The following is a 24,524-nucleotide window of genomic DNA, read 5'->3' on the forward strand; positions in this document are numbered from 1 at the left end:
TCTTCTCCAAGTTCGCTCCCCCGCCACCTCATTAATTTCTCGTTGCTCATATCATCCTCATCCCTTGTCCATAGACTTGCCATTCTTTGTTCCTTGCTTTTGTTCTGTTGTTCTTTCGTTGCGGTTGTGCTCTGATCTGAGAGACCCGCCTCCACTCCCGCCTGATCCGCTCTGCTCCAGTCGCAGCCCGAAAGACACTATCTCTCACCGCCGCTAAGTAACCTTAGGGTGTCCTGCTTCCCGAGACTATGGATAGCCGGCCGGTTGCAACGGCGCCTGGTCCGTACACTGGACCCGGTTCCTACCCTCCACCACCGTCTGGAGCGCCGCCGGGGGTCTCAGTCGACCCGTACTCTCGGCCGCCTCAGTCTACCACACCCACGGCTCCATACCCTGGGACAGTCTATGGAGGACCGCCTCCTGGACCGACGAGTATAGCTCCAGTTGAGCACATGTCTGGCCCTGCAGCCTATCCAAATCCTTACCCTCAAAAGGCTAGCATGGTGGAGGGTCCGCGCCCTTCAGCTGCCCTGAACCCTCTTACTACGACGACGCAGGACCTGAAAACAGTCAAGACCGGGACCCAATTTGCTCTCCGAGAGTATTTGTCTCTGCAAAGAAAGAGGGGCCGACTGGATGGTGCCATGTCGTTAGAGTTGGAGGATCAGATCAGGGCCCAAGGTCGTGTCCTGCTAGGTGATCTTAAGGTCTTGCGAAAGGAGGTTGGAACCCTAATCAAAGATGGCGAAAATCACCGCTGGAGAAACTGGCTCATCGGTGGGGCTGTGTAAGATCTCATGACACGGCAGATCGTGGGACCTCGCTGACAACTGCCTATAGAGCAACCTTTATCCCAGCCGTGAAGCGCATCTTCCGCCGCCCTTCTGATAAGACGGAAACCGACGTCCAAGCGTCTAACAGCACCGAGTACGCATTCTGGCGCAGCAAAGCACTGGTAGCCCGCATCAAGGATAGTCTCCTGGGCCGCAACAGCTTCGCCAGCATCGCCTTCTTTGTCTTTGCTGTACTCTACGTCTTCACCAATGAGGTTTCTTTGCAGGTGGCCAAGACCGTATCCAAGCGATTGAAGCGACTAAGTGCCAAGATCGAGAGAGGCGATGTTGAGGTTGTAGACCAGGACATGAAGCTGCTCGAAGGCTGGCGGTGGAGAGTTCTCATGTGGGGTCAGTGATTTACGCAAGGCATGATGCATATGTGAGCATGTATGACGGACATGAGAAAATGACAGCGTTGCATAGCATGGAAGCGTGCAAGTTTCGATTTGTTTTCGGAGCTTTATACAATTGAAGAATCAAATACAGACATGTTTGTGGTCATCAATACTTTACGACACAAGATAGCACTTCCGGTCTATCACCAGCTCGAAATACCAAGCCATCAAGTCTGGTCTCTGAATATTTCGACAAGTTGAACCACCTTCCTGTGTTACCTCTGTTTCGGTCGGCCACCCCAGGCCCGAGTCGATACATGAAAGGTTCTACTGTGACTAGAAGCAGAGGAAATTCGACCAAGGCTATGACTGAAACTTCTAACTCGTCAACCCTTGCATTTGAGTGACTGCAAGAAGACATTCTATAATACAGGTAGTAGAGGGCGAATTTTAGGAGACGTGTTGTTCAGGATGAACGCTGGTACTGCTTATAGCGATGACTCGCCAATCACTAGCGCATATTCGTCTATCCAATCTTCCCTCCGACTTGCTCCACTTCTCAAGAACTTACCACCAGTAACAATTTCTCTTCACTAACACGTCGCGAATGTCGAAGCCAAAGCAACTGTGATACCATCAGCTGAGCCGAATTTAATATTGACCCTCTCGTTGATCACTTTTATAAGAGTGTTTGATACTCTCGCGAACATCTTGTGTGTTGTCGTTTGCTACCGGTCTCGATCCAAAATTCGCTCGGTGACGGTGGATCGAGTAAAGACACCAACCACCCCAAAGAGCCATGACAGGCAAAAGACGAAGAAGCTCGGGGACCACTCCCTCCGCAGCCAACGATTTCAGCTTGCAAAATTTGATTCGAAGAGCTGATCGCGGACTCGCGGGTCGACTACCGGAGCCCGGTCCTCATGCAGACGTCTACTTCCGTAACCTCTACTCGACGGAACCTGACTTTGGGAAGCTAGGCCGCCAAGACCCAAAATTTGGCACTCTGTGCGTGACAAGATCAGGAGACTCTTCTTTACCTCAACTGACCGACTTTCACTCAGGCTCAAACGTGGAAATCTTGATTTCAATGATCCATGTGCCGTGATGCAGCTCACAAAGACGCTACTCAAAGCTGACTTTGGGCTGAATATTGAGCTACCCGACGATCGTTTGTGTCCACCAGTGGGTTCACTCCTCCAAACGTCTGGGACATCTCTTCATCACACTGCTGACAGCAAAAGGTACCAAACCGCCACAATTACCTTCTTTGGCTCAAGACCCTACTAGATAGCACTACCTACGGTGATCCGGATCAGGAAATCCTCGGGCTCGATATCGGCACCGGAGCAAGCTGTATCTACCCGCTTCTGGGATGTACCCAGCGGAAATGGTCCTTCTTCGCGACGGGTATATTACTGTCCCTCAGATATTTTTGTTGAGATACTGATTAGCAGCAGACATTGACTCAAAGAGTCTGGAATTCGCCGAAAAGAACGTAGAGTTGAATAACCTTCAAAGTCGCATCTCCATCATTGCTCGTGCACCTCGAGATCCCATGATTCCTTTGGCCGCTTTGGGCACAGAGTCGCTCACCTTCGTCATGACGAATCCCCCATTCTACACATCCGAAGACGACCTCCTCAACTCGGCGAAGCAAAAGTCGCGCCCTCCTCTGACGGCATGCACCGGCGCCCCAGTGGAGATGGTGACAGACGGCGGCGAAGTCAAGTTCGTGTCCAAGATCCTTGAGGAATCACTCATCCTGCGCGAGAGGGTCCAATGGTACACGTCCATGTTTGGGAAACAATCGAGCCTCGAGGAGCTTATCGCAACTTTGAAAGAGAAGAGCATCGACAACTACGCAGTGACGGAATTTGTTCAAGGTAACAAAACGAGACGGTGGGCCGTCGCGTGGAGCTTCGGTACGATGAGGCCGTCAGAGGAGGCCGCGAGGGGGATGAAGGCTGCAATTTGGAAGAAGCTGCTCCCTCCGAGTGTGGAATCTGAGGTCACTACCTTTCCGCTTGGCACAGAGATAGGGAAGCTGCAAGACAAGATCCAAGAGCTCATGTCTTCATTGGAACTGGTCTCCTGGGAATGGGACCGTCAGAAGCTTCTCGGTATCGGCAGGGCGCGAGAGAATGTGTGGAGTCGCGCCTGGAGACGGAAGAAGATGCGGGAGGAACGAGAGGGCAAGGCTGCCATCGAGGGGTTGTCGAACTCTGAGGTATGCAAGCTTGGTTTCGAGATTGCGCTGGATGTTGGACGAGAGAGAACTATCCTGAGGTGCCGGTGGAGGGAGGGGCATGATCAGGCACTCTTTGACAGCTTCGGTGGTTTTCTCAAGACTCGCGTGGCCTTGTGATTGATCAGTCTCATCACTACCCGAACCAAAATTTGCGAGCGACAGGTTGTTTTCTCTTCCAGAACAACATCTATATATTATAGATAAGGTCGTGAGTCAGTGTCTGCACAACCAAGATTCCGTTGAAGCTTTCGGGCTGCTAAAGACTGTGGCAAAAGCCTTTGCCTTAATTGTGATCGATGGCTACACCATCGCCGTGAATAGCTCCTTCTTTGCCTAGTGCCTATGTCGTGCAGATGCCTTCAGCTCCGACTCACCTATAAATGGGAATTTAAACGGGAACAAAACTCTTTCCTCATAAGGGCAGATAGAATGGCTCGTGAGTGTGGATCACAATCTCAATTGATTGCCGTATCCAGTATGGGTACCTTAGCTGGCGGCGAACATCAGCTGGTCGGTGAACCGCGGCGGTATTGCATCTATCACATTCACATCAACACTATGAGCGTTAGGAACACATATAAATACACCCTATCTATCTAGGAGGAAACATGGAGGTACGTCTCTTCATTATCACACTTGAACAAGTATCTCTCAAGAAGCTCTCATCTACCCGATCCTTTAGCCTTACTAAAGCAACCTCATCGAGCTTCTTGAAACGCCAAAGGCCAGCCACATTTACATCCCAACACTTACCAGAATGTGCATACCAATAAGGTCAAAGACCTGCCGCCACGGGATTTCCAGGAATAGCTGCCCCGACTGTGCTCCTGCCTTGAGGCTTTGAAGATGGAACACGCCAAAAGTTTGGGGACTCAAGGTCGAAACCTTCCTATATACACCACGACAGGTTCTACCTTAATAGTCGATGTATACTACCGCATCTCGAGTGGCGCAGTCAATTGTAGCGAACCGGTTTCATAGGTCCATCCAGTACTTTAGTAATGAAATAACCTAATTCTTTTTCACCTGTGCTTTTCCATGTAGTTTTCTATGAGCCCTTTGTCTCATAGTTATGCCCTCAATGTGACCCTCAAGTTTATCTGCGTTTCATGTGCTATCTAGGGCAAATTTGACCTTTCAATCCGCCATACCATAGTCTTTGGTGACTTCTAGAGCCTTGAAGGGCTAGCCGCAAAGACCCGATTGCTGTACCTTATGCCCAGAAGGTCGCGAGTACATGTAGTGCTGGCTAAATATCATGGCTCTCTGAAAGTCTTAAATGCACTAGTAGGACATGGACACGGTCGTGGCTCCCGAATCAATCTCCGCCCACGCGGTGGCAAGAAAGTCCTCCGGTTGAGTGAACTCGTACTCAGGCAAGAGCCGGTTCCACTCGTCAGAGCACTCCAGGTTACCAGCCACAATACCCCGCAGCATGCCAGAAAGCAGGCCAGGAGCGACGGAATCTAAGGTCTCGGGGGGTATCGATGGGTGCTCAACCTTGGGGAACCAAGGGGCCTTGACTACCCCTGCTTTGAGGTCGTCGGACTTGAGCTTGGTCACGTTGAAAGGCTCGCCTTTGTTGGCATATCAGTGACTTGTCCACAGAAGAAACAAAATGTCTGAGAGAAAGATGGATCGTGGGTAACGGTTCAGTCACCTACCACGTATCTTCTCGCCTAGCGCAATGAGCTGCGCGACTGATACCTGCGCGCCTTGGACGCCGCCGATGACAGGCCATTCGCCTTCATACTCCACAGCTAAAGCGACAACTCTAGCGAGATCCTGTGCGGTCGTAAAGGTAATAATGGCGTTTTCACCTCCATCAACGACAAGAGCGCGACGTTGATAGAAGTTAAAGGGTGTCTCGAAGAGCTGGACATGCTTGGAGGAGCTGAACGGATATGTCATATAGTTGGTGAACAATCCCGGCTGGAACAGACAGTATTCGAGGACCTAGCGTTTCCAACTTCGATGAGTCACGTGTACCGGGTCAAGGCTGGGGTAGTTAACTTGAGAACGCGAATACCTTCTTGTCTTTGTTGATGGTTGCGAGGTACTTTCGAGTCTCTTCCTTGAAGCCGTACCAGAACATGTACTCCAGTTTGGAACTAGATCAATCAGACACGAAGTAGATGCATGAGACATGATGTAGAAGACTCACGAAGCCCACTCGCTTGGGGCAAATCGTCTAACGCCAGCTTTGATGGATGCATCGATCAAATTCTTTTGCGTCTCTCTCTGTGCGATGTTCGTTGGATCGGCGGGTCCGGCGACAAAAGAGAGAACAGTGTGAACCCCTTCTAGCACTTGAGACAAGTGGGCCACATCGTTGTAATTTGTCTTGATCCATTTAACTCCTGGGCCAAAATCGGTGGCAGGGACATTCTGCAAAAGTCAGCTAATTGTTGATAAAATATGGCGTGGGGGACAGGATGGAAGCAACTTTTCTAGATAAAATCAAGATTTCGTGCTTGCCTCTAGCTACCAGAGCATCTAGGATCTCTCGTCCAACATCTAACGAAGGCCTTCATTAGTCGGCGGCTAGAAAGACTGAAAAGTTGTCGGAACCTACTGCCAGAGCCGCCAGCAATCGCGATTCGGACCATCTTTATGCGTTGGTCTACTCGTGGAGGTTGGTTTTCTCAACTTATGACTCTAGATTGTTGTCCTTCTTTGAATCGTCGATTCTACGCTTATTGGGTCTTTGCAAGATTGAAGGTAGATTGAAGGCAGCATCATAGGGCGAACGGCCCGGGACATACATACATATATACGTAACTCATTACATATCGTTACAGACGATTTCATACCTCCATCCCAAATGTCTTCCTAGGCTCCGCCGCTCATGCGGTCTGTCCGGCCTCAACACTTGTGAGGACTAGGATGTGTAAGACCGCTAGGTACCAAATCGTAGCTCCAGCCTCCGAGAGTCTGTTAGCCCCACCCTCCGCCCGATTCACCGGTGCGGCGGCGGAGAATGGCGGGGGATTACTAATGGACAACGTTCTCTCCTTTGTCAGCTGATCGCCGCTACACTCCGCCGCCAAACCGGCGGTCGAACAAAGATACGCCTGTTGGACTTTCTTACGAGTCACACTTGACAAACAATGACCCCAGGTTATATGCTGAGTGTGTCGAATCAAGCATCATGATGGCCGCAACTGAAAGAATCCCGAGCGAGGAGCCTCCAGTTGCCGACTCCGCTCCGGCGCCGAAACGGCGAAAGCTGCGCAAGGGGACGCAGAGCTGTTGGGAATGCAAGCGACGCAAAGCCCGCTGTACATTCTCGCCCTCCACGCAGGATATCTGTGATGGCTGTAAGCGTCGCGGAAGTGATTGTGTCAGTCAAGATGTCGCTGATCTGCCTCCACCTCCTGGCAGCAACAAGCACATCGTAGACAGACTTGGCCAAGTTGAGGCGCTGGTGAGGCAGTTGATAAAATCAGGGACCGAGAGCGAGCACCGCATTCAAGATCGACCGGTCTTTCCAGCTGGATCTCATAGCCGGATCTGGGATGAAAGGATCACGCCTAGGCGATCCGCTTCCCCCACTGTTCTCTCAACCGCAACCTCTCAACCCCATTGCTCAGAATCTCGAAATCATGATGCTCGAGCTGAAAAAACGGTGGTACGTGTTTGTATTTGCACATCACATGACACTAAAGCTGATCGTCTAGGAAACACATACTCAAAGGAGCGACTCGCCTGCGCGCTCCGTAGCGGAGCGACTCGCCTGCGCGCTCCGTAGCGGAGCGACTAGCACATCCAACTCTCGCTGCATCGTCCACACAAGCAGACGAAATCATCTCCACGCAGCTTCTCGCTGCATGGCCAAGTCCATCTTGGCGATTCCGGTGGAAACTTCGCAGATTATTCGAGCTGTCATATGCACTAGGATAAGCCCCAACCCATCCACCCTTCCGCTCTCCGCGGCTTTACTACAACTACCGCCCACTGGGTCACATCCGGTGCTCATCGCGAGGAGTCTATTGATCTTAGCCTCGTTCCTCCAGGGTATGCCATATTCCGCGGCCCATCACCTAGAGAAGCTCAGCACCAGCTGGCACAACATGATGTCACGAGCGGTAAAGACGGCCCACGACTTGGTCACATGCAAGGATGATCTAGTTGATTCTCTGGAAGGCATTGAATGCATCATGCTGGAGGGCCTCTATGAGAACTACGCTGGCAATCTGCGTGTTTCATGGCTCGCCGCACGCCGGGGAGTCGCAATTGCGCAGATGCTCGGCCTCAGTCGGGGCATCAAGCCGCGCTCCCTCGTCGGCTCGATCATTGAACCGAATGATCTCTGGTTCCGTCTCGTACAGTTCGATCGCTACCTCTCCCTCATGTTGGGCTTGCCGCAGAGCGCACTCGAGGACGTCTACGCTCGCCCAGATACATTGGAAGGATGTCTTCCACTAGATCGGTTTCTTCGCCTCTGCACTGTCGCTTGCGGACGCTTACTGCAACGGGATCCTTCGGAGGTATTTGACTACGAAAAGGCCCAAAATATTGACAAGTTACTGCAAGAAGCCTCAACCGTAATGCCAGCACAGTGGTGGGTCGCTCCGACCCTCGCCTCGGAGAAGGGCCATCTGGAGAAGATTCGGGAAACGTTACGGTTCAACGACCACTTTATGTACTATCATCTCCTTCTCCAGCTCCATTTCCCCAACATCTTACACCCAATATCAGAGCACGACAGAGCGACAGCCGTGACGGCAAGCCGGGAGATCCTTTCTAGATTCTTGTCCTTTCGCGCGACTAGACCGGCGCGATTCTATTGCCGAGGTGTTGACCTCATAGCATTTCTATCGTGTACCTCATTGTGTCTAGCGCACATTTGCAACGCCCCTCAAGATACGACGGACGGAAGGAGTTCCTACTTCTCTGCACATCAACGCCTCAGCGATCGGGGCATGGTGGAGCAGGCTCTGGTCGTCATGCAGAAACTTGTGGATCAGTATAACGATGAGATCGCTACGAGAGTCGCTACACTTCTCAAACACCTCTTGCGCATCCAAAACGACATAACATTGGGAGTGAGATACAAGGTCGCATTTTCGCCAGAAACATTCCTGGATGACGATCTTGGGTACCGAGTGAAGCTGACGGATCAAGACACTGTCCTCAACATCTGTCTACCGCACTTTTGGGTCATCAGGATTGAAGGGTTGTCTAATGGGACGTTGATACCGACCGGATCGAATTCGCAACCTCGGTACCATCGTCGTCCTCAAGATGAGCGCCCATGCTCAACCGGAAGTCAAGACGCCGTCGTTCCGCTTCCTGGAGATAAGGAACTGCAGGATCTGGTACAGTACCCATGTGAGGAAAGTTGGGCACTGGATAATTTGGATTTTACGTTCTTGGACAACTACATGGGGGGTAGCTTGGGTACGGGCACCGAGATTGCTTAGCAGGCGTAATTTGTGAGATCGCCATCAACAACAGGAGGAAAAGCAGCTTTTTGGGCTGATCAAAGTTCAGAAAGCAAATGAATCGGGAAGAGATACTCATACACCTGAGTTGGTCAAGAAACCATCAGAAGAGCGAAGAAGAACAAGATATCTGGCAAGGAAAGAACATCGGAAAAGAAGGTCAGACCAGACCAAGATGTCTGAGAGCAGTCCACACTCTGTGCACATTATTTCCCATCCCATTCGCCGCCAACTGCGGTCCCATCATTCCCCTAATGTGTGTCTGGCCAATGACATCCATCGACTCCCACAGCTGCCTTAACAACTCCATTTCAAATATCGATTCGCGAAAGATGCGAGCATATCCCACAAACAGAATCTGCATCGCCGTGGGAGGCAGAAATGCCTCCACGCTCGGCAAAAAGTCGAGGAGGAACTCTGCAATCGGTCTTGCCAGCAAATCGGAGCAGCCAAAGGCCCGGTCCTGGTCCAGCACGCAACAGAGAATGAAGATGTGCCAGAATATCTCCCGTACCGTCACGAATCGATCGCGGGCATTTGCGAGGAGGTAGCGCGGCCGGGCGAACAAGTCAAAGGCGGCGCCGCCGCGACTGCCAGTGCCCACGCCCATACCCGCGCCCATGGCCCCGTACGGCGGCGCGTATGCCTGGCTTAGTGCCTCGAGGTGTCTGAAGATGAACGTCGCGCCGCGGGCGAAGGCCTGGTCAAAATTTTGGGGATCCATCAGGGTTCCCATGAAGCCGTCTTCGTAGCCTCGGAGGAACTCAGGGACGGGGAAGAGGCCCTGCTGCATGAAGTTTCGGGTTCGGGGGAGGTGTTCGTGGAGTAGATCGCGCTCGAGCAGAACCCGCGTGCCATCAGGGAGGAGGACTGTGACTCGGTTGCGGATCCGGCCTGGCTGGTTGGGATGCAGGGGCGTGGGGCCGAAGTTGTTGTTAGTGATGTTGAAGAGTTGCGAAAAGTCGAAGAGGCGGGGTCCTGGATTCGCAAAGGCTGGAGTGGAAGGGCCGCGCGGGTTGGGCCCGAAGTTGTTGAAGTTGACGCCAGGTCTGGTGCCAGTTGCGTTATTGAATCGAAACCAGTTGAAGTCTGGTTGGGGCTGAGTAGGCCACGGGCGAAACATTTCGAATCAGGAGCACAACTGGGTGTGTGAGATTCGAGTAATCCCATCAATAGCCAGGAACGCCACGACAGAAGGGATATAGATTTGGGTTATATTGGAGAAATCTTCATCGGTCTCAATGTTTTAGCCTCATCGCTCTTCGCTACACACGCACAACCGATACAGCAACCAAGGGCGGGGTCCGGTGTTTGCTGCTCTGACCTATAGCCTGTATGTCCCGAGTTCTTTCTGGCGGTGAGGACCTGTATGCAGCCGAATTACTGTCGATTCGGTGATAATCAACTGTGTGACGGATGCACACATAGCGGTCAAGGATGCCGCAGGGTACCAATATCAGTGCGTTCAACCTCATGAGGCGGTGGTACATAAGTAGAGTATGAAACTATACATCGTTTCCGTCCACCACAGTGCGGATTTGATCTACGTTAAATTGGGTGGTCGAAGTTACAGCAAAACGGTTTAGGGTGAGGTTTTACAGATGGCCCTTCGTCAGAAACTCAACTTTGCCGCCTTCCTCAGTTTGGAAAATGACCTGGAGGTACCGCAGACTTCAAACTACCTGAGTAGGACGTACCTTGTTCAGTATGTTCATAGTTGAAAGATACACCAATACAATGGGGATGCTCACGGTAGACTGGCGGAAAGAACTCGGCTGCGGACTGAAGATTAGCAAGACGAATGCATGTTTCAGGCTAAACCACTACATGTTCTTCTTTCAAAGCAATTAAATCACTGATCTACATTGAACTCATCGTTTATTTGCATCGTGAAATCTGTCGGAATTCTTTTGCTTCATTCCCTCCCTGATAAAGTCATCGTTACACAGCTTCAGATGTGGCTATTTCTGTGGCGAGGCACCCCTAGTGATCACCAAACCCAAGGTCTCTGCGGCAACAGTCGATCTAGGAATGAATGCCATCTGGAGACAGAGGGATGGGTGATGCTACGGCCTACTAGTTTCGAAGCAGTTGACATAGGTGAAGTGATGGAGAGATGAGGTATTTCTCACAGCCAACCCTACTACCTACCGAGCCCTTGCTCAAAAATAGAGACGTCGAGGTCATCGAAGATTGCTCTGATACGCCAAGCTTCAAGCGCTTCGGCTGTACAAAAGAACCCGACTTACCGAAGAAGTGGTGCCAAGCGATGAAAGACGTAATGAGAATAGATGGTTGCATCGAATAGACATCCCCATGCGAGTTGCAAACCCTCGCTAGGATATGCGACGAACCAGCTGTAGATACGTCCCGCACGGCATGTAACTCAATATAACTTCCTACAAAACCTAGAAGTTGTGGCTAGCGCACCATGTTCGGAAGTATAGATTACCGCAGGAAGAGTTGGGAAGGTGTTTACATGGTTGCCTATCCAGCTGGCACTGCGCAGATCCTACCCTCTTAGTAGAAGCCTGCAGTGAGCCCCTTATTGAACAAGACATGGTGTATCCAGACGTCAAAGACAAGCGGGCCTTGATACTCCCGATATACGCCCGTGTCACGCGAGCTGACTTGACTCCGGACTTAGTAGACAATGAAGCCGAGGTAGTAGCTCGAACAAATGATGAACCAGGCGCGAACTCCTATCAACCGCATCCACTCCCTGCTTCTTGGCGAACTCATTGCACACGGCCCTGGAACTTTAAAAGGCTTCAAGCTACAAAACTTTCTTCTATCTCAAGTTAACTACTCAACCCTTAGTTTTAGCGCGACCTTTGCAACTGGGTCCGAGATTCAAAATGAAGCTTTACACAGTCATACCGGCTTTGTTGCATTTGTCTCTATCCGCCACTTGCTATGCAGCCAAGTCATTCTCCGCCTCGAATCTTTACTATGCTGCTGGCCTAAATGATCAGCAACAGACCACACTTTTCCAAGGCCTCCAGAGCGCTGGTGTCAAGGTTCTGCGAGTATGGCTTGATGGTAAGAAACCTTTGGCCTAACGACAAAGATGATGCGTGCACACTGATTCATTTCTTGTCGCAGGCCGATCGGGAAGCGAAAAGGGCACAACTTTGGACAACTTCAACAGCCTCCAGGGTGACGGTCCCGATACGTGGGACGACACCGTACTCAACCGCCTCGACAACTTCATGGTTCATGCCCACGACTACGGCATCAAACTGCTCGTTTCCATCCACAGTTACAACGCTCTCGAAGCAAATTCTGACTTTTACGGCAAGTGGTACGGCACCGGCGACTTTTACACGAACAATGAAGCGATGGGGTACTTCAAGACGCGCATTGCGCATGTTCTTGGACATGTGAACCCCAAGAATGGCAAGACCTGGGCTCAAAGCTCTGAGTACATCTTTGCCTTTGAGGCGCAAAACGAAGCTATGCATCCACAGGTAAGACGACATTCCGCCAACGGGCGATATGACTAGACTGACGACGCCTTCAGGGGAACCCATCAGCCCTAGCGTCATGGCAGTGCACGATGGCACAGGCAATTAAGCAAGGCCTCAACGGCGGTACCGATATTCTAGTCACTACCGGAGGCGGTGCCTACGTCGACAACTCTCTACTAGACCCATACTTCAGCTGCAGCGCCCTGGACGTCCTTGCCATCCACGCCTACGGAGTTGACGATTTCGCTACGTCAAAGCTTCAGCCCTACGTCACCAAAGCCAAGAATGCTGGAAAGAAGCTCATCATGCAAGAATGGGGCGCCTGTTACACGGATGCCCCGAACCACAACTGCAACGGCGGCAGTCCCATTGGTACAGGAACCAGAGACTCCAACATTCGTACTTGGTCTGCGAGTATCGACGCTGCCGGGATTCCGTGGTTCTACTGGCAGATCTTGCCCAACCCTGACCCCCACCACGGATGGGACTATGAGGTGGGAATCAACGATGTGAATTGGAACGCGCTCAAGGCGGCTGGTCTCGCCGCAGGCCAAGCAGAATCGGCATTCGACTTTGACCGTTATCTCTTGTGATGGGTATCGGTCAAAGTACACAAAATGGTTAACCGGTGGAATGTGTGCCAGCCATACAACAAATGAACAGAGAGGTTGATTGATGAGAAGCCAATTCTTGAAGGCTATGTCAGATGAACGTCGATGTGACGCGGAGAATGGAAACAACCAGGCGGAAATCTCACAACTGTGAATTGGCCCACGTCCAGGCTAGTCCATGCCAATGTGCCTAGCTTAGGGTAGGCAGCAGCATCTTAGCGTATCTAGTATCCCTACCTAGAGCACGTACATATTCACGTATTGCGCAGATGGATGACCGGTAATTGATATTTCCGCATGCAAGCCTGATTCATTCTGTTCTTCAAGTAGCTAAAATATAAAACCTCACACTGGTGCCCATAGGTAGCTGGCATCGTTACGATACAGTATTGAAATTGTTCCCTGGAAACAGCCAGAATGGATATCACCCGCCAAAGACGCCTTCTCCTGGAGAGACTCAGCCCAGGTGATCGTTCCTCGAGGAAGTTTCAGGAAACTGCTGGTCGACGTGTAGGGGCCATTGGTGAATGGTTTTTCCAAAGCCTACAAGTACAGCATTGGGCCAAGTCTCAGGGACCGCAGTTTCTCTGGGTTCGTGGTGATGGTACGCACAGCTCGATTCCATCAAATTCATGAATTTGCGCATTATGCGCTGCTCTTCAGTTGCTAATTGCACTCCAGCATCGTCCGGAAAGAGTTGCATAAGGTATGGCGCTTAGTTTCTTGCCTCAAATGGCCCTGACGGTTCACTTCCCACAGTTCACTCCTTGTCGAACACCTTTCAGCAACCCAGCTCGATTCCAGCATAAAGTCTGCAGTCGCTTGTGTACAGTTTGAAAACACAGGACTTTATCACTCATTGGCAGACTTTGGTGATGCGATTACTTCCATTGCCAGACAGATTGTATCCCAACTGCCCGAGTCGTCCGAGACCCTCAGAAGACTCATCTCTACACCAGTAACTGTGTGGACGTGGTGGTTAGACAACTTCCAGGTAATCTGGGCCGAACTCGAAGCATACTTTGAAAAGATATACATCGTCTTGGACGGTCTAGACGATCCAAATCCCGCAGCGTTTCTCGACTTCATGGCCAAGCTTCGTCTCTCGGACAAAGAGTCGCCCATCAAGATTGTTCTGTTGAGCCGCTCAAAGCCCTTTGACGAGGTCCTACGAAGATTCCAAGGAGCGAGCTTAGAGGTGCGGGCAAGCCAGGAGGATATGATTCAATACCTCCAGCAGTCCTTTCAAAGCAACCACAATGTACAGGCTGGAGAGCTAGCCAAATCCGAGCTGGCACAAACGTTTACGCGATGGGCCGGGCTATTCGACCACCGGTAAGTGCGCGCACATATTCATGACCACAACCTGTCTGGCATTCGCTGATGATCAACGAAATCAAGTTACATGCCCATATCTAGTCAAGACTTACTCCATTCAGCATCTCCAACGGGTTTCGATGGTTTGGAGGCTATTTCGCGGGAACTCTCTCAGGCGAATGCTTTGCAGAAGGGCGCCACGTTTTGCGAGCTCGCCGTGGCTAGCATCACTCAGTCTGCACACGGAGACCTAATCATGACGATTCTCTATCTTCTCATTGCGGCCAAGAAGACTAGACACCATCTTAATGGCGAGGCTATCTTGGATGCCTTGCGTATGAGCGATCAGTGGCTTGCAGGTGCCTTGTTAGCAACGACGGAGGATCTTGCCCGCATGTGCTCGGATTTTGTCTTTATCAATGAGCAAATCCAGGTATGGGGCATCAAGTCTCCTCTTCTGGCAGAGCATCTCGATGAAAGACGTGCGACACACTGCCCAACGGACACAATTGCCGGCATAATCCTGCGATATTTGTCGAAACAAGAGTTCACAGCCGGCGCATGTGGATCATCTACAGCGCTCAAACGCCGCTTCAAAGAACATCCACTACTATCGTTTACCGCACGAAACTTGAGCCTACGGATGGCTTGTGTTGACGTGGAAAGAATTTCTGCGGCTTTCTTACAATTCTCTTCCAAAGCCGCTTCAATCGATTCCTATTTGCAAGCAGCCGAGGCCTGGGAGTTTAACGAGGAATCAAGCTACGAAGAGCTTGAGGCTGTTGAAGAGCGCTGGAATGTCTACCCAAAGGGATACTCGGCGCTTCATCTCGCCGCCCATTTGGGAGCAGGGAAGACTATTGTGGATGAACTTGTTCGGCTCGGTGCGGATGTGGAGGGGCTAGACAGGATGATGCAAACGCCCTTGCATGTTGCAGCCTTCGGAGCAGAGTTTGAAGAAACGATCCGAGCCCTTTTACAACACGAAAGTGATGTGTCTGCCTTGGAAAATGGGGGACAGGGACCTTTGTCAATCGCCTTGGTTCACGGGAGCGTTGAAACGGTCCGAATACTTATTGATCACGGTGCCAAACTTGATATGAGCGATGAGGATCTTCTGGGAGAATGTCTAGAGGAACAACCGCAAGTCTATGCATATTTGATTGGACGAGGACTGATCTCTAATCAGACCTAGGTATATAATAGAGCATTGCGCATCTTGCGACGGAGGCAAGTCTTGCAATAACTCCAATTCATCCTGGAGTTCCACTTCTCGACTCCTATCTCTTGTACGATGAGAATCGTCGACATTTGCCGTCAGATCTTGACAAGGCGCATTCCCCCCGTCGATCGTCTCCATCTAATCTAGCGCGTCTCCTTCCCCGACTCATGCCTAAGCGGTTGGTGTAGGTGCTTTCACCGCGCGCGTTATGGAGAAGGCGCTCAATTTGAGGCGTCGTGAGGGCCGAGGCCTCTTCTGTACGACTGGTTCCCACGCGACCATTTGCGGTTCCACTTGCGTAAAGACCACGATCGCCGTTTCTCAATGATCTTCTCGAGATTCCAAGCTTCGCCTGGATTGAAGTTGCAGGTGATGAGCGAACTTCCATTGAGAAGTTCATGCACCGCCCGCGGAAAGTCTTCGAAGAGAAAGCAACGACAAAGGGGGTTCGAGCCTGTGAATGCATCATCATCGTAAGACCCTCCCCAGGCTCCAGCCCTCCTCTCCGCCCAAGAGAGCGGTGGTAGAATACCTCGTTTGAAACATTCGTCCCTTGCCTCCTGCCACGCGGCGTCTCGTAGGACGATCTTGCGGAAGATTTGCTCACACTCCCAGTCTCCCTCTGAATCTCCAACGAACATCAACTTGAACGCATCCTGAGGCATACCAGCTGCAGGTAAAGCCAAGGCCTCTACCATCCAGGTGGCTATGGGATAAGATATCTCGTCTGTCTTCTTCTCCCTCCGGGGCAGCTCCTCCTCTCCGGGTTCCATACTCATGGGATCGCCCTGGAATATAGTATCCCATAAGCCCACGTGACGCTCGATGCGTAATAGCGGATTCTCTTGGCAGAACCGTATCAACCCCAAACCGTGGCATTCCGGGTAAGATAGTGACGGTCGATCTTCTATGAGGTTGATGCGGCGAACATCGGCGCGAGACGATGGGAGCATCGAATCTAGAAACTGAATAGCGCCGACAACTGCTGAGTAACAAAATCTGGTTAGATCCACGGGCGGCTCGCGCTTATCGTAAAGATCGTCGCAAAATACGGCGCAAGTCTTGAGCCCGTCAGAGAGGATAGTCATGTCATTGACATCTTTTTGGGTGGGAATTGTCCAATTCTGGGGTCTGAGCCCAAACAGTTGGCTCAGTGGAATATTTCCCCGCTCGAGATAACGTCCATTCTCAAGACACTGCCGACGCCGATCGATGATCTGTTCATATTTGCGGTTCTCAAAGAGGCATCGATGGGATTTGATCGTATTTAGAGTGAAACGGACAAAGTTGCGAAAAGTCGACGGAGTCTTGCCGTAAGGAGGATGAATATCCAAACTTTGCCACTCTTCTCCCTTCATCGCGTCTAAAATGGGGGCGAAAGCTGGATACGCGTCTAAAACTTCTTTAACCACTTGACGGGGGAAGAAGCTGGGATCAAGACTGTAGTGGAAGAGTGCCCGTAGTTCGCATTCCATCATGCGCGTCATGTTGCTGAAGTGACCAGCGTTGAAGCGACCTTGTTGCGACTGAGGGCAGAACGCGGAGAAGGTGATGATATTATGCTGAAAGGGTAACCCTCGCATCTCCAAGGCAGCGCGCTTGCAGGTGTACAACAAGTCGAGAGAGATGGGTTTGTCGTTGCCGGTTCGCAGCTTGTTGGTGTGCGGATTAAGCTTGTATCCTTCGTCAAGCTGAAGATAGTATTTGTAGATCAAGTTGCGCAACGCATTCGGAAATTTGAAGAAAACCAAGCCGCCCTGCGTGTCGCAAACGCGTGAACTGGCGATTTGAGCCATTGTGTGTGAGAGTGAACGAGCGTGTGCGAGTGAATGAGTGTGTCGAAATGACTGTGCGGAAACAACGAGGTATGTAGAAGAAAAGAGGTTGAAGGCAATTCGGTTTTGATTTGAGTCCTCGATGTGCAGGCGGGCTAGATATATGACTGAGTGAGCAGGTTGATCAAGGTGTCCGCATGTGCAGCTTTCTCCGGTACGTAATGTGGCTGAACTGAACTGCCTAACGTGAACCAAGGGGTTCCCAGACCCACGAGGTGGCACAGCAAGCGTGGCTGAAAGTCAAGAACGGATGTATGGACAGGAAAAGCAAACTCACCATTTCATATGTCAGGGAGGCCTGGAAAAGCTGTATAGTTATAGTACATCACGAATCACAGACGGCTGAGGTGGAACAGCATCTTTGTTTTTAAGGACGGAGTATCGCCCAATTTTATTTGTTTTTTATTTCTGCCTTTGCTGGCTGCTCGGGCGATTCTCGATATCGATTACACGGTAGTAATACACAGTATCAATGGATACTCCCACTGTCTCGATAGACTATTTTTTTTTTGGATTTTCTACCTTTTCAACTTTCCCTCCTGCAAAGTTCACAACCACGGCTGGATGTCGAGTGGGCATTAGCAATACGTTCCATAAATGATTACAAGAGATCCGTTTCAGGGACTCATGGTGAATTGAGATGAATGTCCAGGACACTTACATCATTGACGGCGATGTTGGGCGCCCGACGCCACCACCTTGTGAGCCTGCTTGTTGTCTGTTAGTGTTTCGTGCTGCTGAGGCTCCTGACGTCCAGACGTTAACATACCCGCGCACCTGGCTGAGTTGGCTGCCCTCTATTAGATAATGTCAGCTTCTCTACAAAAGATAGAGTTTTCTAGTAACCACAGCCTGTGAGGATAAACGTACTCCAGGTAACAGCAGCTCACAACGGTGGTATCGGAGATGCCCTCGTCGCCGTCGTTAAATGATGCCGACCTCTGCAAGCCATTGCGGTGTTAGCTACGGGCCGTCAATGACGCTGTCGGGTCGCGGTCTCGCTCTCACCACGATGTCTGCCCTGCTAAGGAGAACCCGTCAGCACAAGTCATGTTCAAAAGGAAGTTTGGATCGACAAACTTACGCACTTTCAACTTCACTCGCACACACACACATTCGTTACCTCGTTTCCTTTGTCGAAGTCGAAGACGCTGCTGGAATGAATCAGTTATTAATTTGCCATGGCACGCGCTCATGTATGTGTGTGACGCACCTTCCCTCGCCGTCCGTCGCTGTCGCGCTGTCGCTGTCGCTGTCCAACCGTCTACCTACTCTGAGGTGATTAGCTCACGGTCAAATTTTCAACTCAACCTATTCACTGGTTTCCAATCCTGAAGACTCGCTCGCATCGCATCCAATGCATCGCCCTCTGATCAAGCTTGGAGCCAGAGTCATTGATAAAGAGCACAAAACATAAGAAAGCGGCATGTCAGTTGTGTTCCTACCTCAAGCACACTTTGTCGAAATGCCGAGACGCCACCAACAACTCGTCGACCCTTGGGGCTTCCTCGATGGCTAAAGAAATACGGTCAGAGGATGCATGTGCGTTTTCATCAGAACACGCACCCAGAAGTTGTTCGATCCCACGAGCATCATACTAGACGACCCCGAGCTGTGGAGAGACCGCCTCAACAGATACCACATCCGCAATGTCGACTTGCGGAAGACGGACAGATACATCATGATAGCTGGTGATTTGACATTAGTCAGGATCCTGCAGCACCTTGAGCAGAGATTTACATACGCGTCGCCCTCATCGGCGCCCTTCTGATGCAATGCAACAGAGTGTGGACAAGCCTAGACTTGATGGTATGATTGGGAGCTTAGAAAGAGCGCAGGCGAGCGTGTTAAATGGGAATAGTAGTAGGGAGAGGTTGTTGTTGGATAAGATAAAGGGAGAAAGTAAGGGGTGGTATTCGGCTGTTAGAAGGGCGATTAATGTGTTGCGGCGGGATCGTTCTGATGAACTTGTCAGCTCCCTGTCCTGTAACGTGTAACGAGAGTAAATTATAAGATTGCATACAGCATCTGCTTGCCGCATTAGTATAACCATGTGGTTCCCGACGGTGGTCTGACGACGTACCTGCGGCCGGCTGTTGTCAGTTATGAAGTTTGTTACGCAATAAAAACTCGATATTGACCCTAATAGACCAGCTTGCCCGTGAAGGCGAAGATGGCCCCCAATGAGGCGGACCGGACCCCAAAGGGTAAGTGGTACTGTGTGTATTCATCACTATCGAGGCATGACTAGGACTTCTCGCATGATGGATGGGCAAACTATGCATTGTAGTGCCCGAGTACTAAGCAAACCAGCAATGACCTGCAGTTCCACCAAAGGCTGTCTTCCCCCGGCCTCCCTCGTTCCAGTCTCCGAGGCAGAGGCACCAGACACCCCATCACGCTCCATCTCTCTTTTGGAAGATTTTGTCGGGTGTTTGCCGCCCAGTCAAGCCGAATTGTTCAATGGATAGGTAGCGGATAGCCCACGCGGCAGCAGCCTTGGAATCACGCGTCAGCAACTTCTTCAAATCATGATGATCGACTTGCTGATAGAGCCGTGTCCGCTCAGCCAACAAAGCAGGACAGTGGATGAAGACATGCTCGACGGTGTGCTTGCCCTGCTTGCACGGGCAGAGGTCGTCGACGATGTCGCGAACCTGGTGAAGACACAAGGGTCAGTCAAGGGCAGAGACCGGCAAAGGAGAAGGGAATGCGACGAACATGGATGGAGAAGAGGTAGGACTTGAGTCCCACGACACCAGTCCTAAGGTGGAACAACATGGTGCTCTCAGCACGCGTGAGCTTGGCATAGTATTTCAAGCTGGCTGGGCCCCATTTTTCCGAAAGGGAGAGAGGACGGTGGTTGGCGATGCGAAGGTTTGGCTCGGTCTGATCCTCCCTTCGGTCTTGGCGAGCGTCGAGGTAGTTCTGCCAGTACCGCGCGCATGCCTCCTGAAGTTTGTCGTTGATGACTTTGCCCCGCACTTGCTGTCGGTCAAGGAAGTTCCGCCACGTTAACTTCGGTAGCGGAAAACCGCGCCGGTCTGTTTTCGTAGCTCGCTTCTCGTTGAGTTCGATGAGTTGCTTCCGGGCCGCGAAATCAATAGAAGCGGCCGTGAATTTGTAGAGGATGCGGTATGGGTGTGCTACGTTGTTCGCTGCGCTTAGGGTCTTCGGCATGGTACCGGTTCCCCACACGGTATCGAGAGAACCGTATTCCGGGGTGTCAAGATTGCGAGTGCGATGGTTCTGGCCGAGCTTCTCAAGGAATAGAGAAAGCGGCGGGACATTAAGTTCCTGGTGGACGACCGCGTTCGCTGTGGTCTGGTAAGCGCCGGCGACCTGTCGGAGACACGCCGCCTGTGCCTTGTCGAGCTTCGTGACCAAATTGACGCTGATCTGCCAGCGAACCCTGCGTTCGTTGTCTCGATAAAGGAACCACACGGGAGCGGCGTATGCGGCGATCGGGCGGACACTTGTGATGTACAGGCGTCTGATGCTGGCGAGAGAGGGCCCCCATGTCGAGCCGGAAATACGATAGATGGTGCGCATCTTGGCTTCCATCTTCTCGGTAACCTGTCTCCCACATTGTCAGCGGCGTACTCAGCTGCATTAACCATGTCAGGATGTATGTACTCACCTCCTTTACGTGCGTGGCCCATGTCAAAGATTGGTCCAAGTAAACCCCGAGAAGCTTGATCACCTCCTCCTTCTTTGCCCCTTCCACACCAACGTCTGGTAGATCTGCCAATGGTATGATTCTGGGTGGCTCAGGTTCGTCGGCAGTTCTCGAGTTGGCCCCCCGAGTATCCCTGTGCGGATTCTGAAAATGCATGATATGTGTCTTGGAAGGGCCAAAGGCAATGCCATGCGGCGCGGTAGCGGCAATCAGGTCGGTAAAGGCCGTTGTCAAGATTCTGCAGTTTTCCTCGTAGGAGGGTGAGGTGACCACCATGCAAGTGTCGTCAACGTACGACATGGCTTGGAAGAATGGACTCGATGGCCAGATCTTGTTGAGTTCGTCCAGTATAAGAGAGGAGAACAAGGCGAAGAGGACAGGCGAAAGAGGACTGCCCTGGGGAATGCCAATGTTGACCCAGAACTCCTCTGATGTGTATCCTGGAATAGACAGGGCAACGCGTCGATCAGAAAGAAATGAAGAGATGTACAGAACCATCCAGTCAGGGACACCTTTCCGAACCAAGATGTTGAGGAGAACCTCTCGATCGACATGATCGAAGGCGCCAGTCATGCCAATGGTCATGAGCGTTGCAAACATGCGCGGGCTGGCGTTCCAGCATCGGTAGACGCGATTCAGAATCAACTCGAGCGCTTTTGTCGTAGACCGTCGTGCGAATCCAAACTGATTGTAAGGGACAAGGTGGTGCTCAAGGGAGAGTATCGTCAAGCGATTCGACATGGCCTTCTCTACAACCTTGCCCATGCAGGATAACAAGGCGAGAGGACGCCAGCTCTTCGGTGTTTCGTACGTTGGCTTGTCCGCCTTTTCGACTATGACAGTCCTGGACCGTTTGAACTGCGCTGGATGATGCGATAAGAGAAAACAGGCATTTATGATGTGTTCAAGAATCGGGGCGATGATGCTTTCCCTCTCACTTTCGGGTTCTTGCTCATCTCTTGAAACATGCAGCATCTTGAGAGCCTCACCAGCAATCCCGTCCGGTCCTTCGGCCTTTCCGCTAGGGATACCGGAGATCAGCTCATAAATCTCTTCGCAGTCGAGTTGCTGTGGAGAGGAGTACTGTATTCGAGCGGGATCGAGTGGTGGACAGTTTTGTACTGGTGCCGTTGGTCCGGTACTGGTCTTGGGCCAGATCGAATTGGTGAGACAACGGACCTTGTCTTGGGGGGCGCTGCAGACTTCGTGGGTCAATGGGTCCTTGAGATCAGGCATGTGAACTCGTGGTTGTGCCGAGTCCCAACGGGCGCCCACTCGAGCCAAGCCGTAGGTTCCTGCCATGGCCTTTGTGCTGGATTCAACGAAATCGCGGTACGACATTGTCGAGATTTGCTTGACGAGTCTGTCCGTTTGTCGCCGAAGACACTGCCACTTGCTGTAGAGCTTGTCGTCGTTGTCCTGTAGGGTGCAGTTGCGCCGAGCTGCTTCTTCAAGTTCGAGGCCGGCGTGGATACTTTCCTCGAATTTGCGGACAGGACCGGTGATACTTGGCGGCGTAAGGATCGGAACGAATCTCGCGATGCTCGCCTGCATCGCTTCCGTAACGGCGTCGATAAACTCCTCGAGGGCTGCGGGCGAGTGGAGAGGCGGCAAGCCGGAGCACGCACCTCATTCCCGCCGCCTCGGTGCCGTCGCACAACCGTCTTGCCTTTGCATTGGGACTTAGACATCGGATAGCGCTCTAGCGTCAGTGAGTGGGATTGAAATCGCCGCAGAGCAGTGCTTCCTTGTCCAAAGTCTCCACTGTACTCCGTACCCAGCAAGTGCACAGCGATTAAGGTACTGTACCTGGATAACCCACTGCTCTGCTGTAGACATAGCTGGAAAAACTGCCCCGCACAGGCACGGTTAGCGGAGATGTGGGCAGACCTAGGTACCTTCCCACCCAGGCCATAGAGTACGACTTTAACTGAAAGGTGCCTGGCCGATCACCCGACTTACGGCTCCACAGGCGATCTGAGAATACACTTCCTCTGGCCTGCCTTTCTTCTTCCTAGCACGCCTCTGGCAGGGGTCAAGTCAAGGAAAGCAGCTGAAGCTACATACTATATGTCCTGTCAAATGTCCACGTTGTGGGAATGCACTGCAGGGATCAGTCGCATATTGAAATCCGAAATGAGACTCAAGATCGTGGTGATCTTCATAAGCGACTTTTTTGCTTAGGTCTGGGTATAATATGACCAAGATTGCGCGACGGGGGGCGAGGTCAGTGAATGTCGACACTGCCATGTCCGGAAAACGTTCAAGAGCTGCATATCCCATGTTCCAGATTGATATATGGCAAATCAATCCCTTTTCACCAGGTAAAAGCAGTCCCAGATCTCCCATTATTCGGGGAGCTTCGTGAAAGACTTTAGCCACTAATCCAATCAATGGCCCACTCTCCAGGTTACCTTGCCGTCCTTGCCTTAGTTCCGGCCGGTCGGCACTACGGGGCCGGAACCACGTTCCCCACACCCGCACGGCCGGCCTTCAAGCCGTCTAACGAGTCAAGATGTGGGTAGACAAGTAGGTGCCTCTCAATCCACGAAATCTAGAAGAGGGTTTCGAGAGTCCCGAGTGCGGAAATTCAGTCAAGCAATGTGCTGGTGGTAGTGCGCGCCTAGTAGTTGAACCGGTATATGTTTATAGAGGTGTCCCGTGAGGGAGAGTTGACTGGCATGCTGGTGCGATGTGGCTGTCGAGGTTCGTAAAACGGATGGCTGGAACCGTGATGGCGAGACGGCAGCTACAACGGTGTTGATGATTCAAGTAAGGCAAGCGTGACATTGGTACAAAAATGTGACTTCTGCCCATCCTCCAATTTAGTTCCTCATTCTGTCACTAAGTGGAACTCATTCAATACCTCAGACCACGAGCACACCAGAGCTTTCACCGACACAGACGTTTCTAAACCACAATGAAGCTCCAGGTTCTCTATCTAGTTCTCCTCAAGTAAGCCTCCAACCTCTCTTACATAGCTCACAAATGTCGATGCTTACTTTCTACAAGCACCTGGATCGCCTCCGTCAACGCAGACTTCTTCCACTGTATCTGCCAGTCATGGTCATTCCACACTATCCGATCCAAAGAGGCCTGTATCTGGATGAAGAACGAATCCCTCCCCAAAGACCAAGTCACCATAAGTCTGGTGGGTGAAAGCGGCCCTTGGGCGGGTGCCCTTACGGTATGAAATATCTTCCCATCCCCTCCAAACCCCTTCGTGCGAAGCCGTAATGGCTGCTGATCTATGTCGATCCGCAGTGTCGCATGCTGAATCCCGCCAAATTTTGGGGTGCTCCCATTTGTTGGGGACAGTATGGCTACGACTGGCATGATTTCTGCAAGCCCGAGTGTAAGAACGACGGGAAGGACGCCGAGGACTGTATCAGGACCTACCGGTCAATCGCCTGATAAGACGGTGTTTGACGCAACACGTATTCGAAAAAGTGTACTTTAGTATGAGTGAATCTCAATATTATCAAGTTTTCAGTACTGCTCAAAAGCACTTTCCCTTTGAA

The 24,524-nt window shown here is 51.5% G+C and overlaps 10 protein-coding genes across 10 annotated transcripts; 7 read left to right on the plus strand and 3 right to left on the minus strand.

The window, feature by feature from the left end:
* Positions 1–248: 248 nt before the first annotated feature.
* Positions 249–1,768, plus strand: CLUP02_15738 (uncharacterized protein; the record flags this gene model as incomplete). Its single annotated transcript, XM_049294662.1, has 5 exons — positions 249–787; positions 841–1,184; positions 1,260–1,284; positions 1,362–1,574; positions 1,642–1,768. The coding sequence occupies 5 exons, from the start codon at positions 249–251 to the stop codon at positions 1,766–1,768; spliced, it is 1,248 nt and encodes a 415-aa protein (XP_049151809.1).
* A 202-nt stretch (positions 1,769–1,970) lies between these two features.
* Positions 1,971–3,539, plus strand: CLUP02_15739 (uncharacterized protein; the record flags this gene model as incomplete). The annotated part of the gene is made up of 4 exons (XM_049294663.1): positions 1,971–2,179; positions 2,236–2,356; positions 2,416–2,548; positions 2,626–3,539. The coding sequence occupies 4 exons, from the start codon at positions 1,971–1,973 to the stop codon at positions 3,537–3,539; spliced, it is 1,377 nt and encodes a 458-aa protein (XP_049151810.1).
* Positions 3,540–4,706: 1,167 nt separating this feature from the next.
* Positions 4,707–6,031, minus strand: CLUP02_15740 (NmrA-like family protein; the record flags this gene model as incomplete). The annotated part of the gene is made up of 6 exons (XM_049294664.1): positions 4,707–4,999; positions 5,087–5,378; positions 5,452–5,533; positions 5,587–5,810; positions 5,869–5,939; positions 5,998–6,031. The coding sequence occupies 6 exons, from the start codon at positions 6,029–6,031 to the stop codon at positions 4,707–4,709; spliced, it is 996 nt and encodes a 331-aa protein (XP_049151811.1).
* A 416-nt stretch (positions 6,032–6,447) lies between these two features.
* Positions 6,448–8,848, plus strand: CLUP02_15741 (uncharacterized protein; the record flags this gene model as incomplete). Its single annotated transcript, XM_049294665.1, has 2 exons — positions 6,448–7,059; positions 7,103–8,848. Coding segments are annotated over 2 exons (2,358 nt in total), but the record flags the coding sequence as incomplete, so codon positions are not given.
* A 181-nt stretch (positions 8,849–9,029) lies between these two features.
* Positions 9,030–9,992, minus strand: CLUP02_15742 (uncharacterized protein; the record flags this gene model as incomplete). The annotated part of the gene is made up of 1 exon (XM_049294666.1): positions 9,030–9,992. One exon carries the CDS (start codon positions 9,990–9,992, stop codon positions 9,030–9,032), a length of 963 nt encoding a protein of 320 aa, XP_049151813.1.
* A 212-nt stretch (positions 9,993–10,204) lies between these two features.
* On the plus strand, positions 10,205–11,177 carry CLUP02_15743 (uncharacterized protein; the record flags this gene model as incomplete). Its single annotated transcript, XM_049294667.1, has 5 exons — positions 10,205–10,226; positions 10,298–10,353; positions 10,471–10,585; positions 10,857–10,929; positions 10,976–11,177. 5 exons carry the CDS (start codon positions 10,205–10,207, stop codon positions 11,175–11,177), a joined length of 468 nt encoding a protein of 155 aa, XP_049151814.1.
* Positions 11,178–11,727: 550 nt separating this feature from the next.
* On the plus strand, positions 11,728–12,932 carry CLUP02_15744 (uncharacterized protein; the record flags this gene model as incomplete). The annotated part of the gene is made up of 3 exons (XM_049294668.1): positions 11,728–11,911; positions 11,975–12,339; positions 12,393–12,932. The coding sequence occupies 3 exons, from the start codon at positions 11,728–11,730 to the stop codon at positions 12,930–12,932; spliced, it is 1,089 nt and encodes a 362-aa protein (XP_049151815.1).
* A 650-nt stretch (positions 12,933–13,582) lies between these two features.
* CLUP02_15745 (uncharacterized protein) lies at positions 13,583–15,462 on the plus strand (the record flags this gene model as incomplete). Its single annotated transcript, XM_049294669.1, has 3 exons — positions 13,583–13,656; positions 13,710–14,285; positions 14,370–15,462. The coding sequence occupies 3 exons, from the start codon at positions 13,583–13,585 to the stop codon at positions 15,460–15,462; spliced, it is 1,743 nt and encodes a 580-aa protein (XP_049151816.1).
* Positions 15,463–15,710: 248 nt separating this feature from the next.
* On the minus strand, positions 15,711–23,820 carry CLUP02_15746 (zinc knuckle; the record flags this gene model as incomplete). The annotated part of the gene is made up of 25 exons (XM_049294670.1): positions 15,711–17,431; positions 17,517–17,631; positions 17,847–17,948; positions 17,986–18,031; positions 18,102–18,121; positions 18,215–18,265; positions 18,333–18,345; positions 18,409–18,423; positions 18,538–18,597; positions 18,644–18,702; positions 18,781–18,839; positions 18,923–19,038; positions 19,118–19,283; positions 19,408–19,417; positions 19,476–19,571; positions 19,645–19,735; positions 19,812–19,981; positions 20,046–20,900; positions 20,965–22,592; positions 22,628–22,853; positions 22,966–23,028; positions 23,071–23,384; positions 23,482–23,557; positions 23,640–23,752; positions 23,811–23,820. 25 exons carry the CDS (start codon positions 23,818–23,820, stop codon positions 15,711–15,713), a joined length of 6,195 nt encoding a protein of 2,064 aa, XP_049151817.1.
* Positions 23,821–23,923: 103 nt separating this feature from the next.
* CLUP02_15747 (uncharacterized protein) lies at positions 23,924–24,417 on the plus strand (the record flags this gene model as incomplete). The annotated part of the gene is made up of 3 exons (XM_049294671.1): positions 23,924–23,958; positions 24,016–24,190; positions 24,268–24,417. The coding sequence occupies 3 exons, from the start codon at positions 23,924–23,926 to the stop codon at positions 24,415–24,417; spliced, it is 360 nt and encodes a 119-aa protein (XP_049151818.1).
* Positions 24,418–24,524: the final 107 nt, after the last annotated feature.

Source organism: Colletotrichum lupini, chromosome 8 (genome assembly GCF_023278565.1).
Source record: "Colletotrichum lupini chromosome 8, complete sequence".
Taxonomy (NCBI): domain Eukaryota; kingdom Fungi; phylum Ascomycota; class Sordariomycetes; order Glomerellales; family Glomerellaceae; genus Colletotrichum; species Colletotrichum lupini.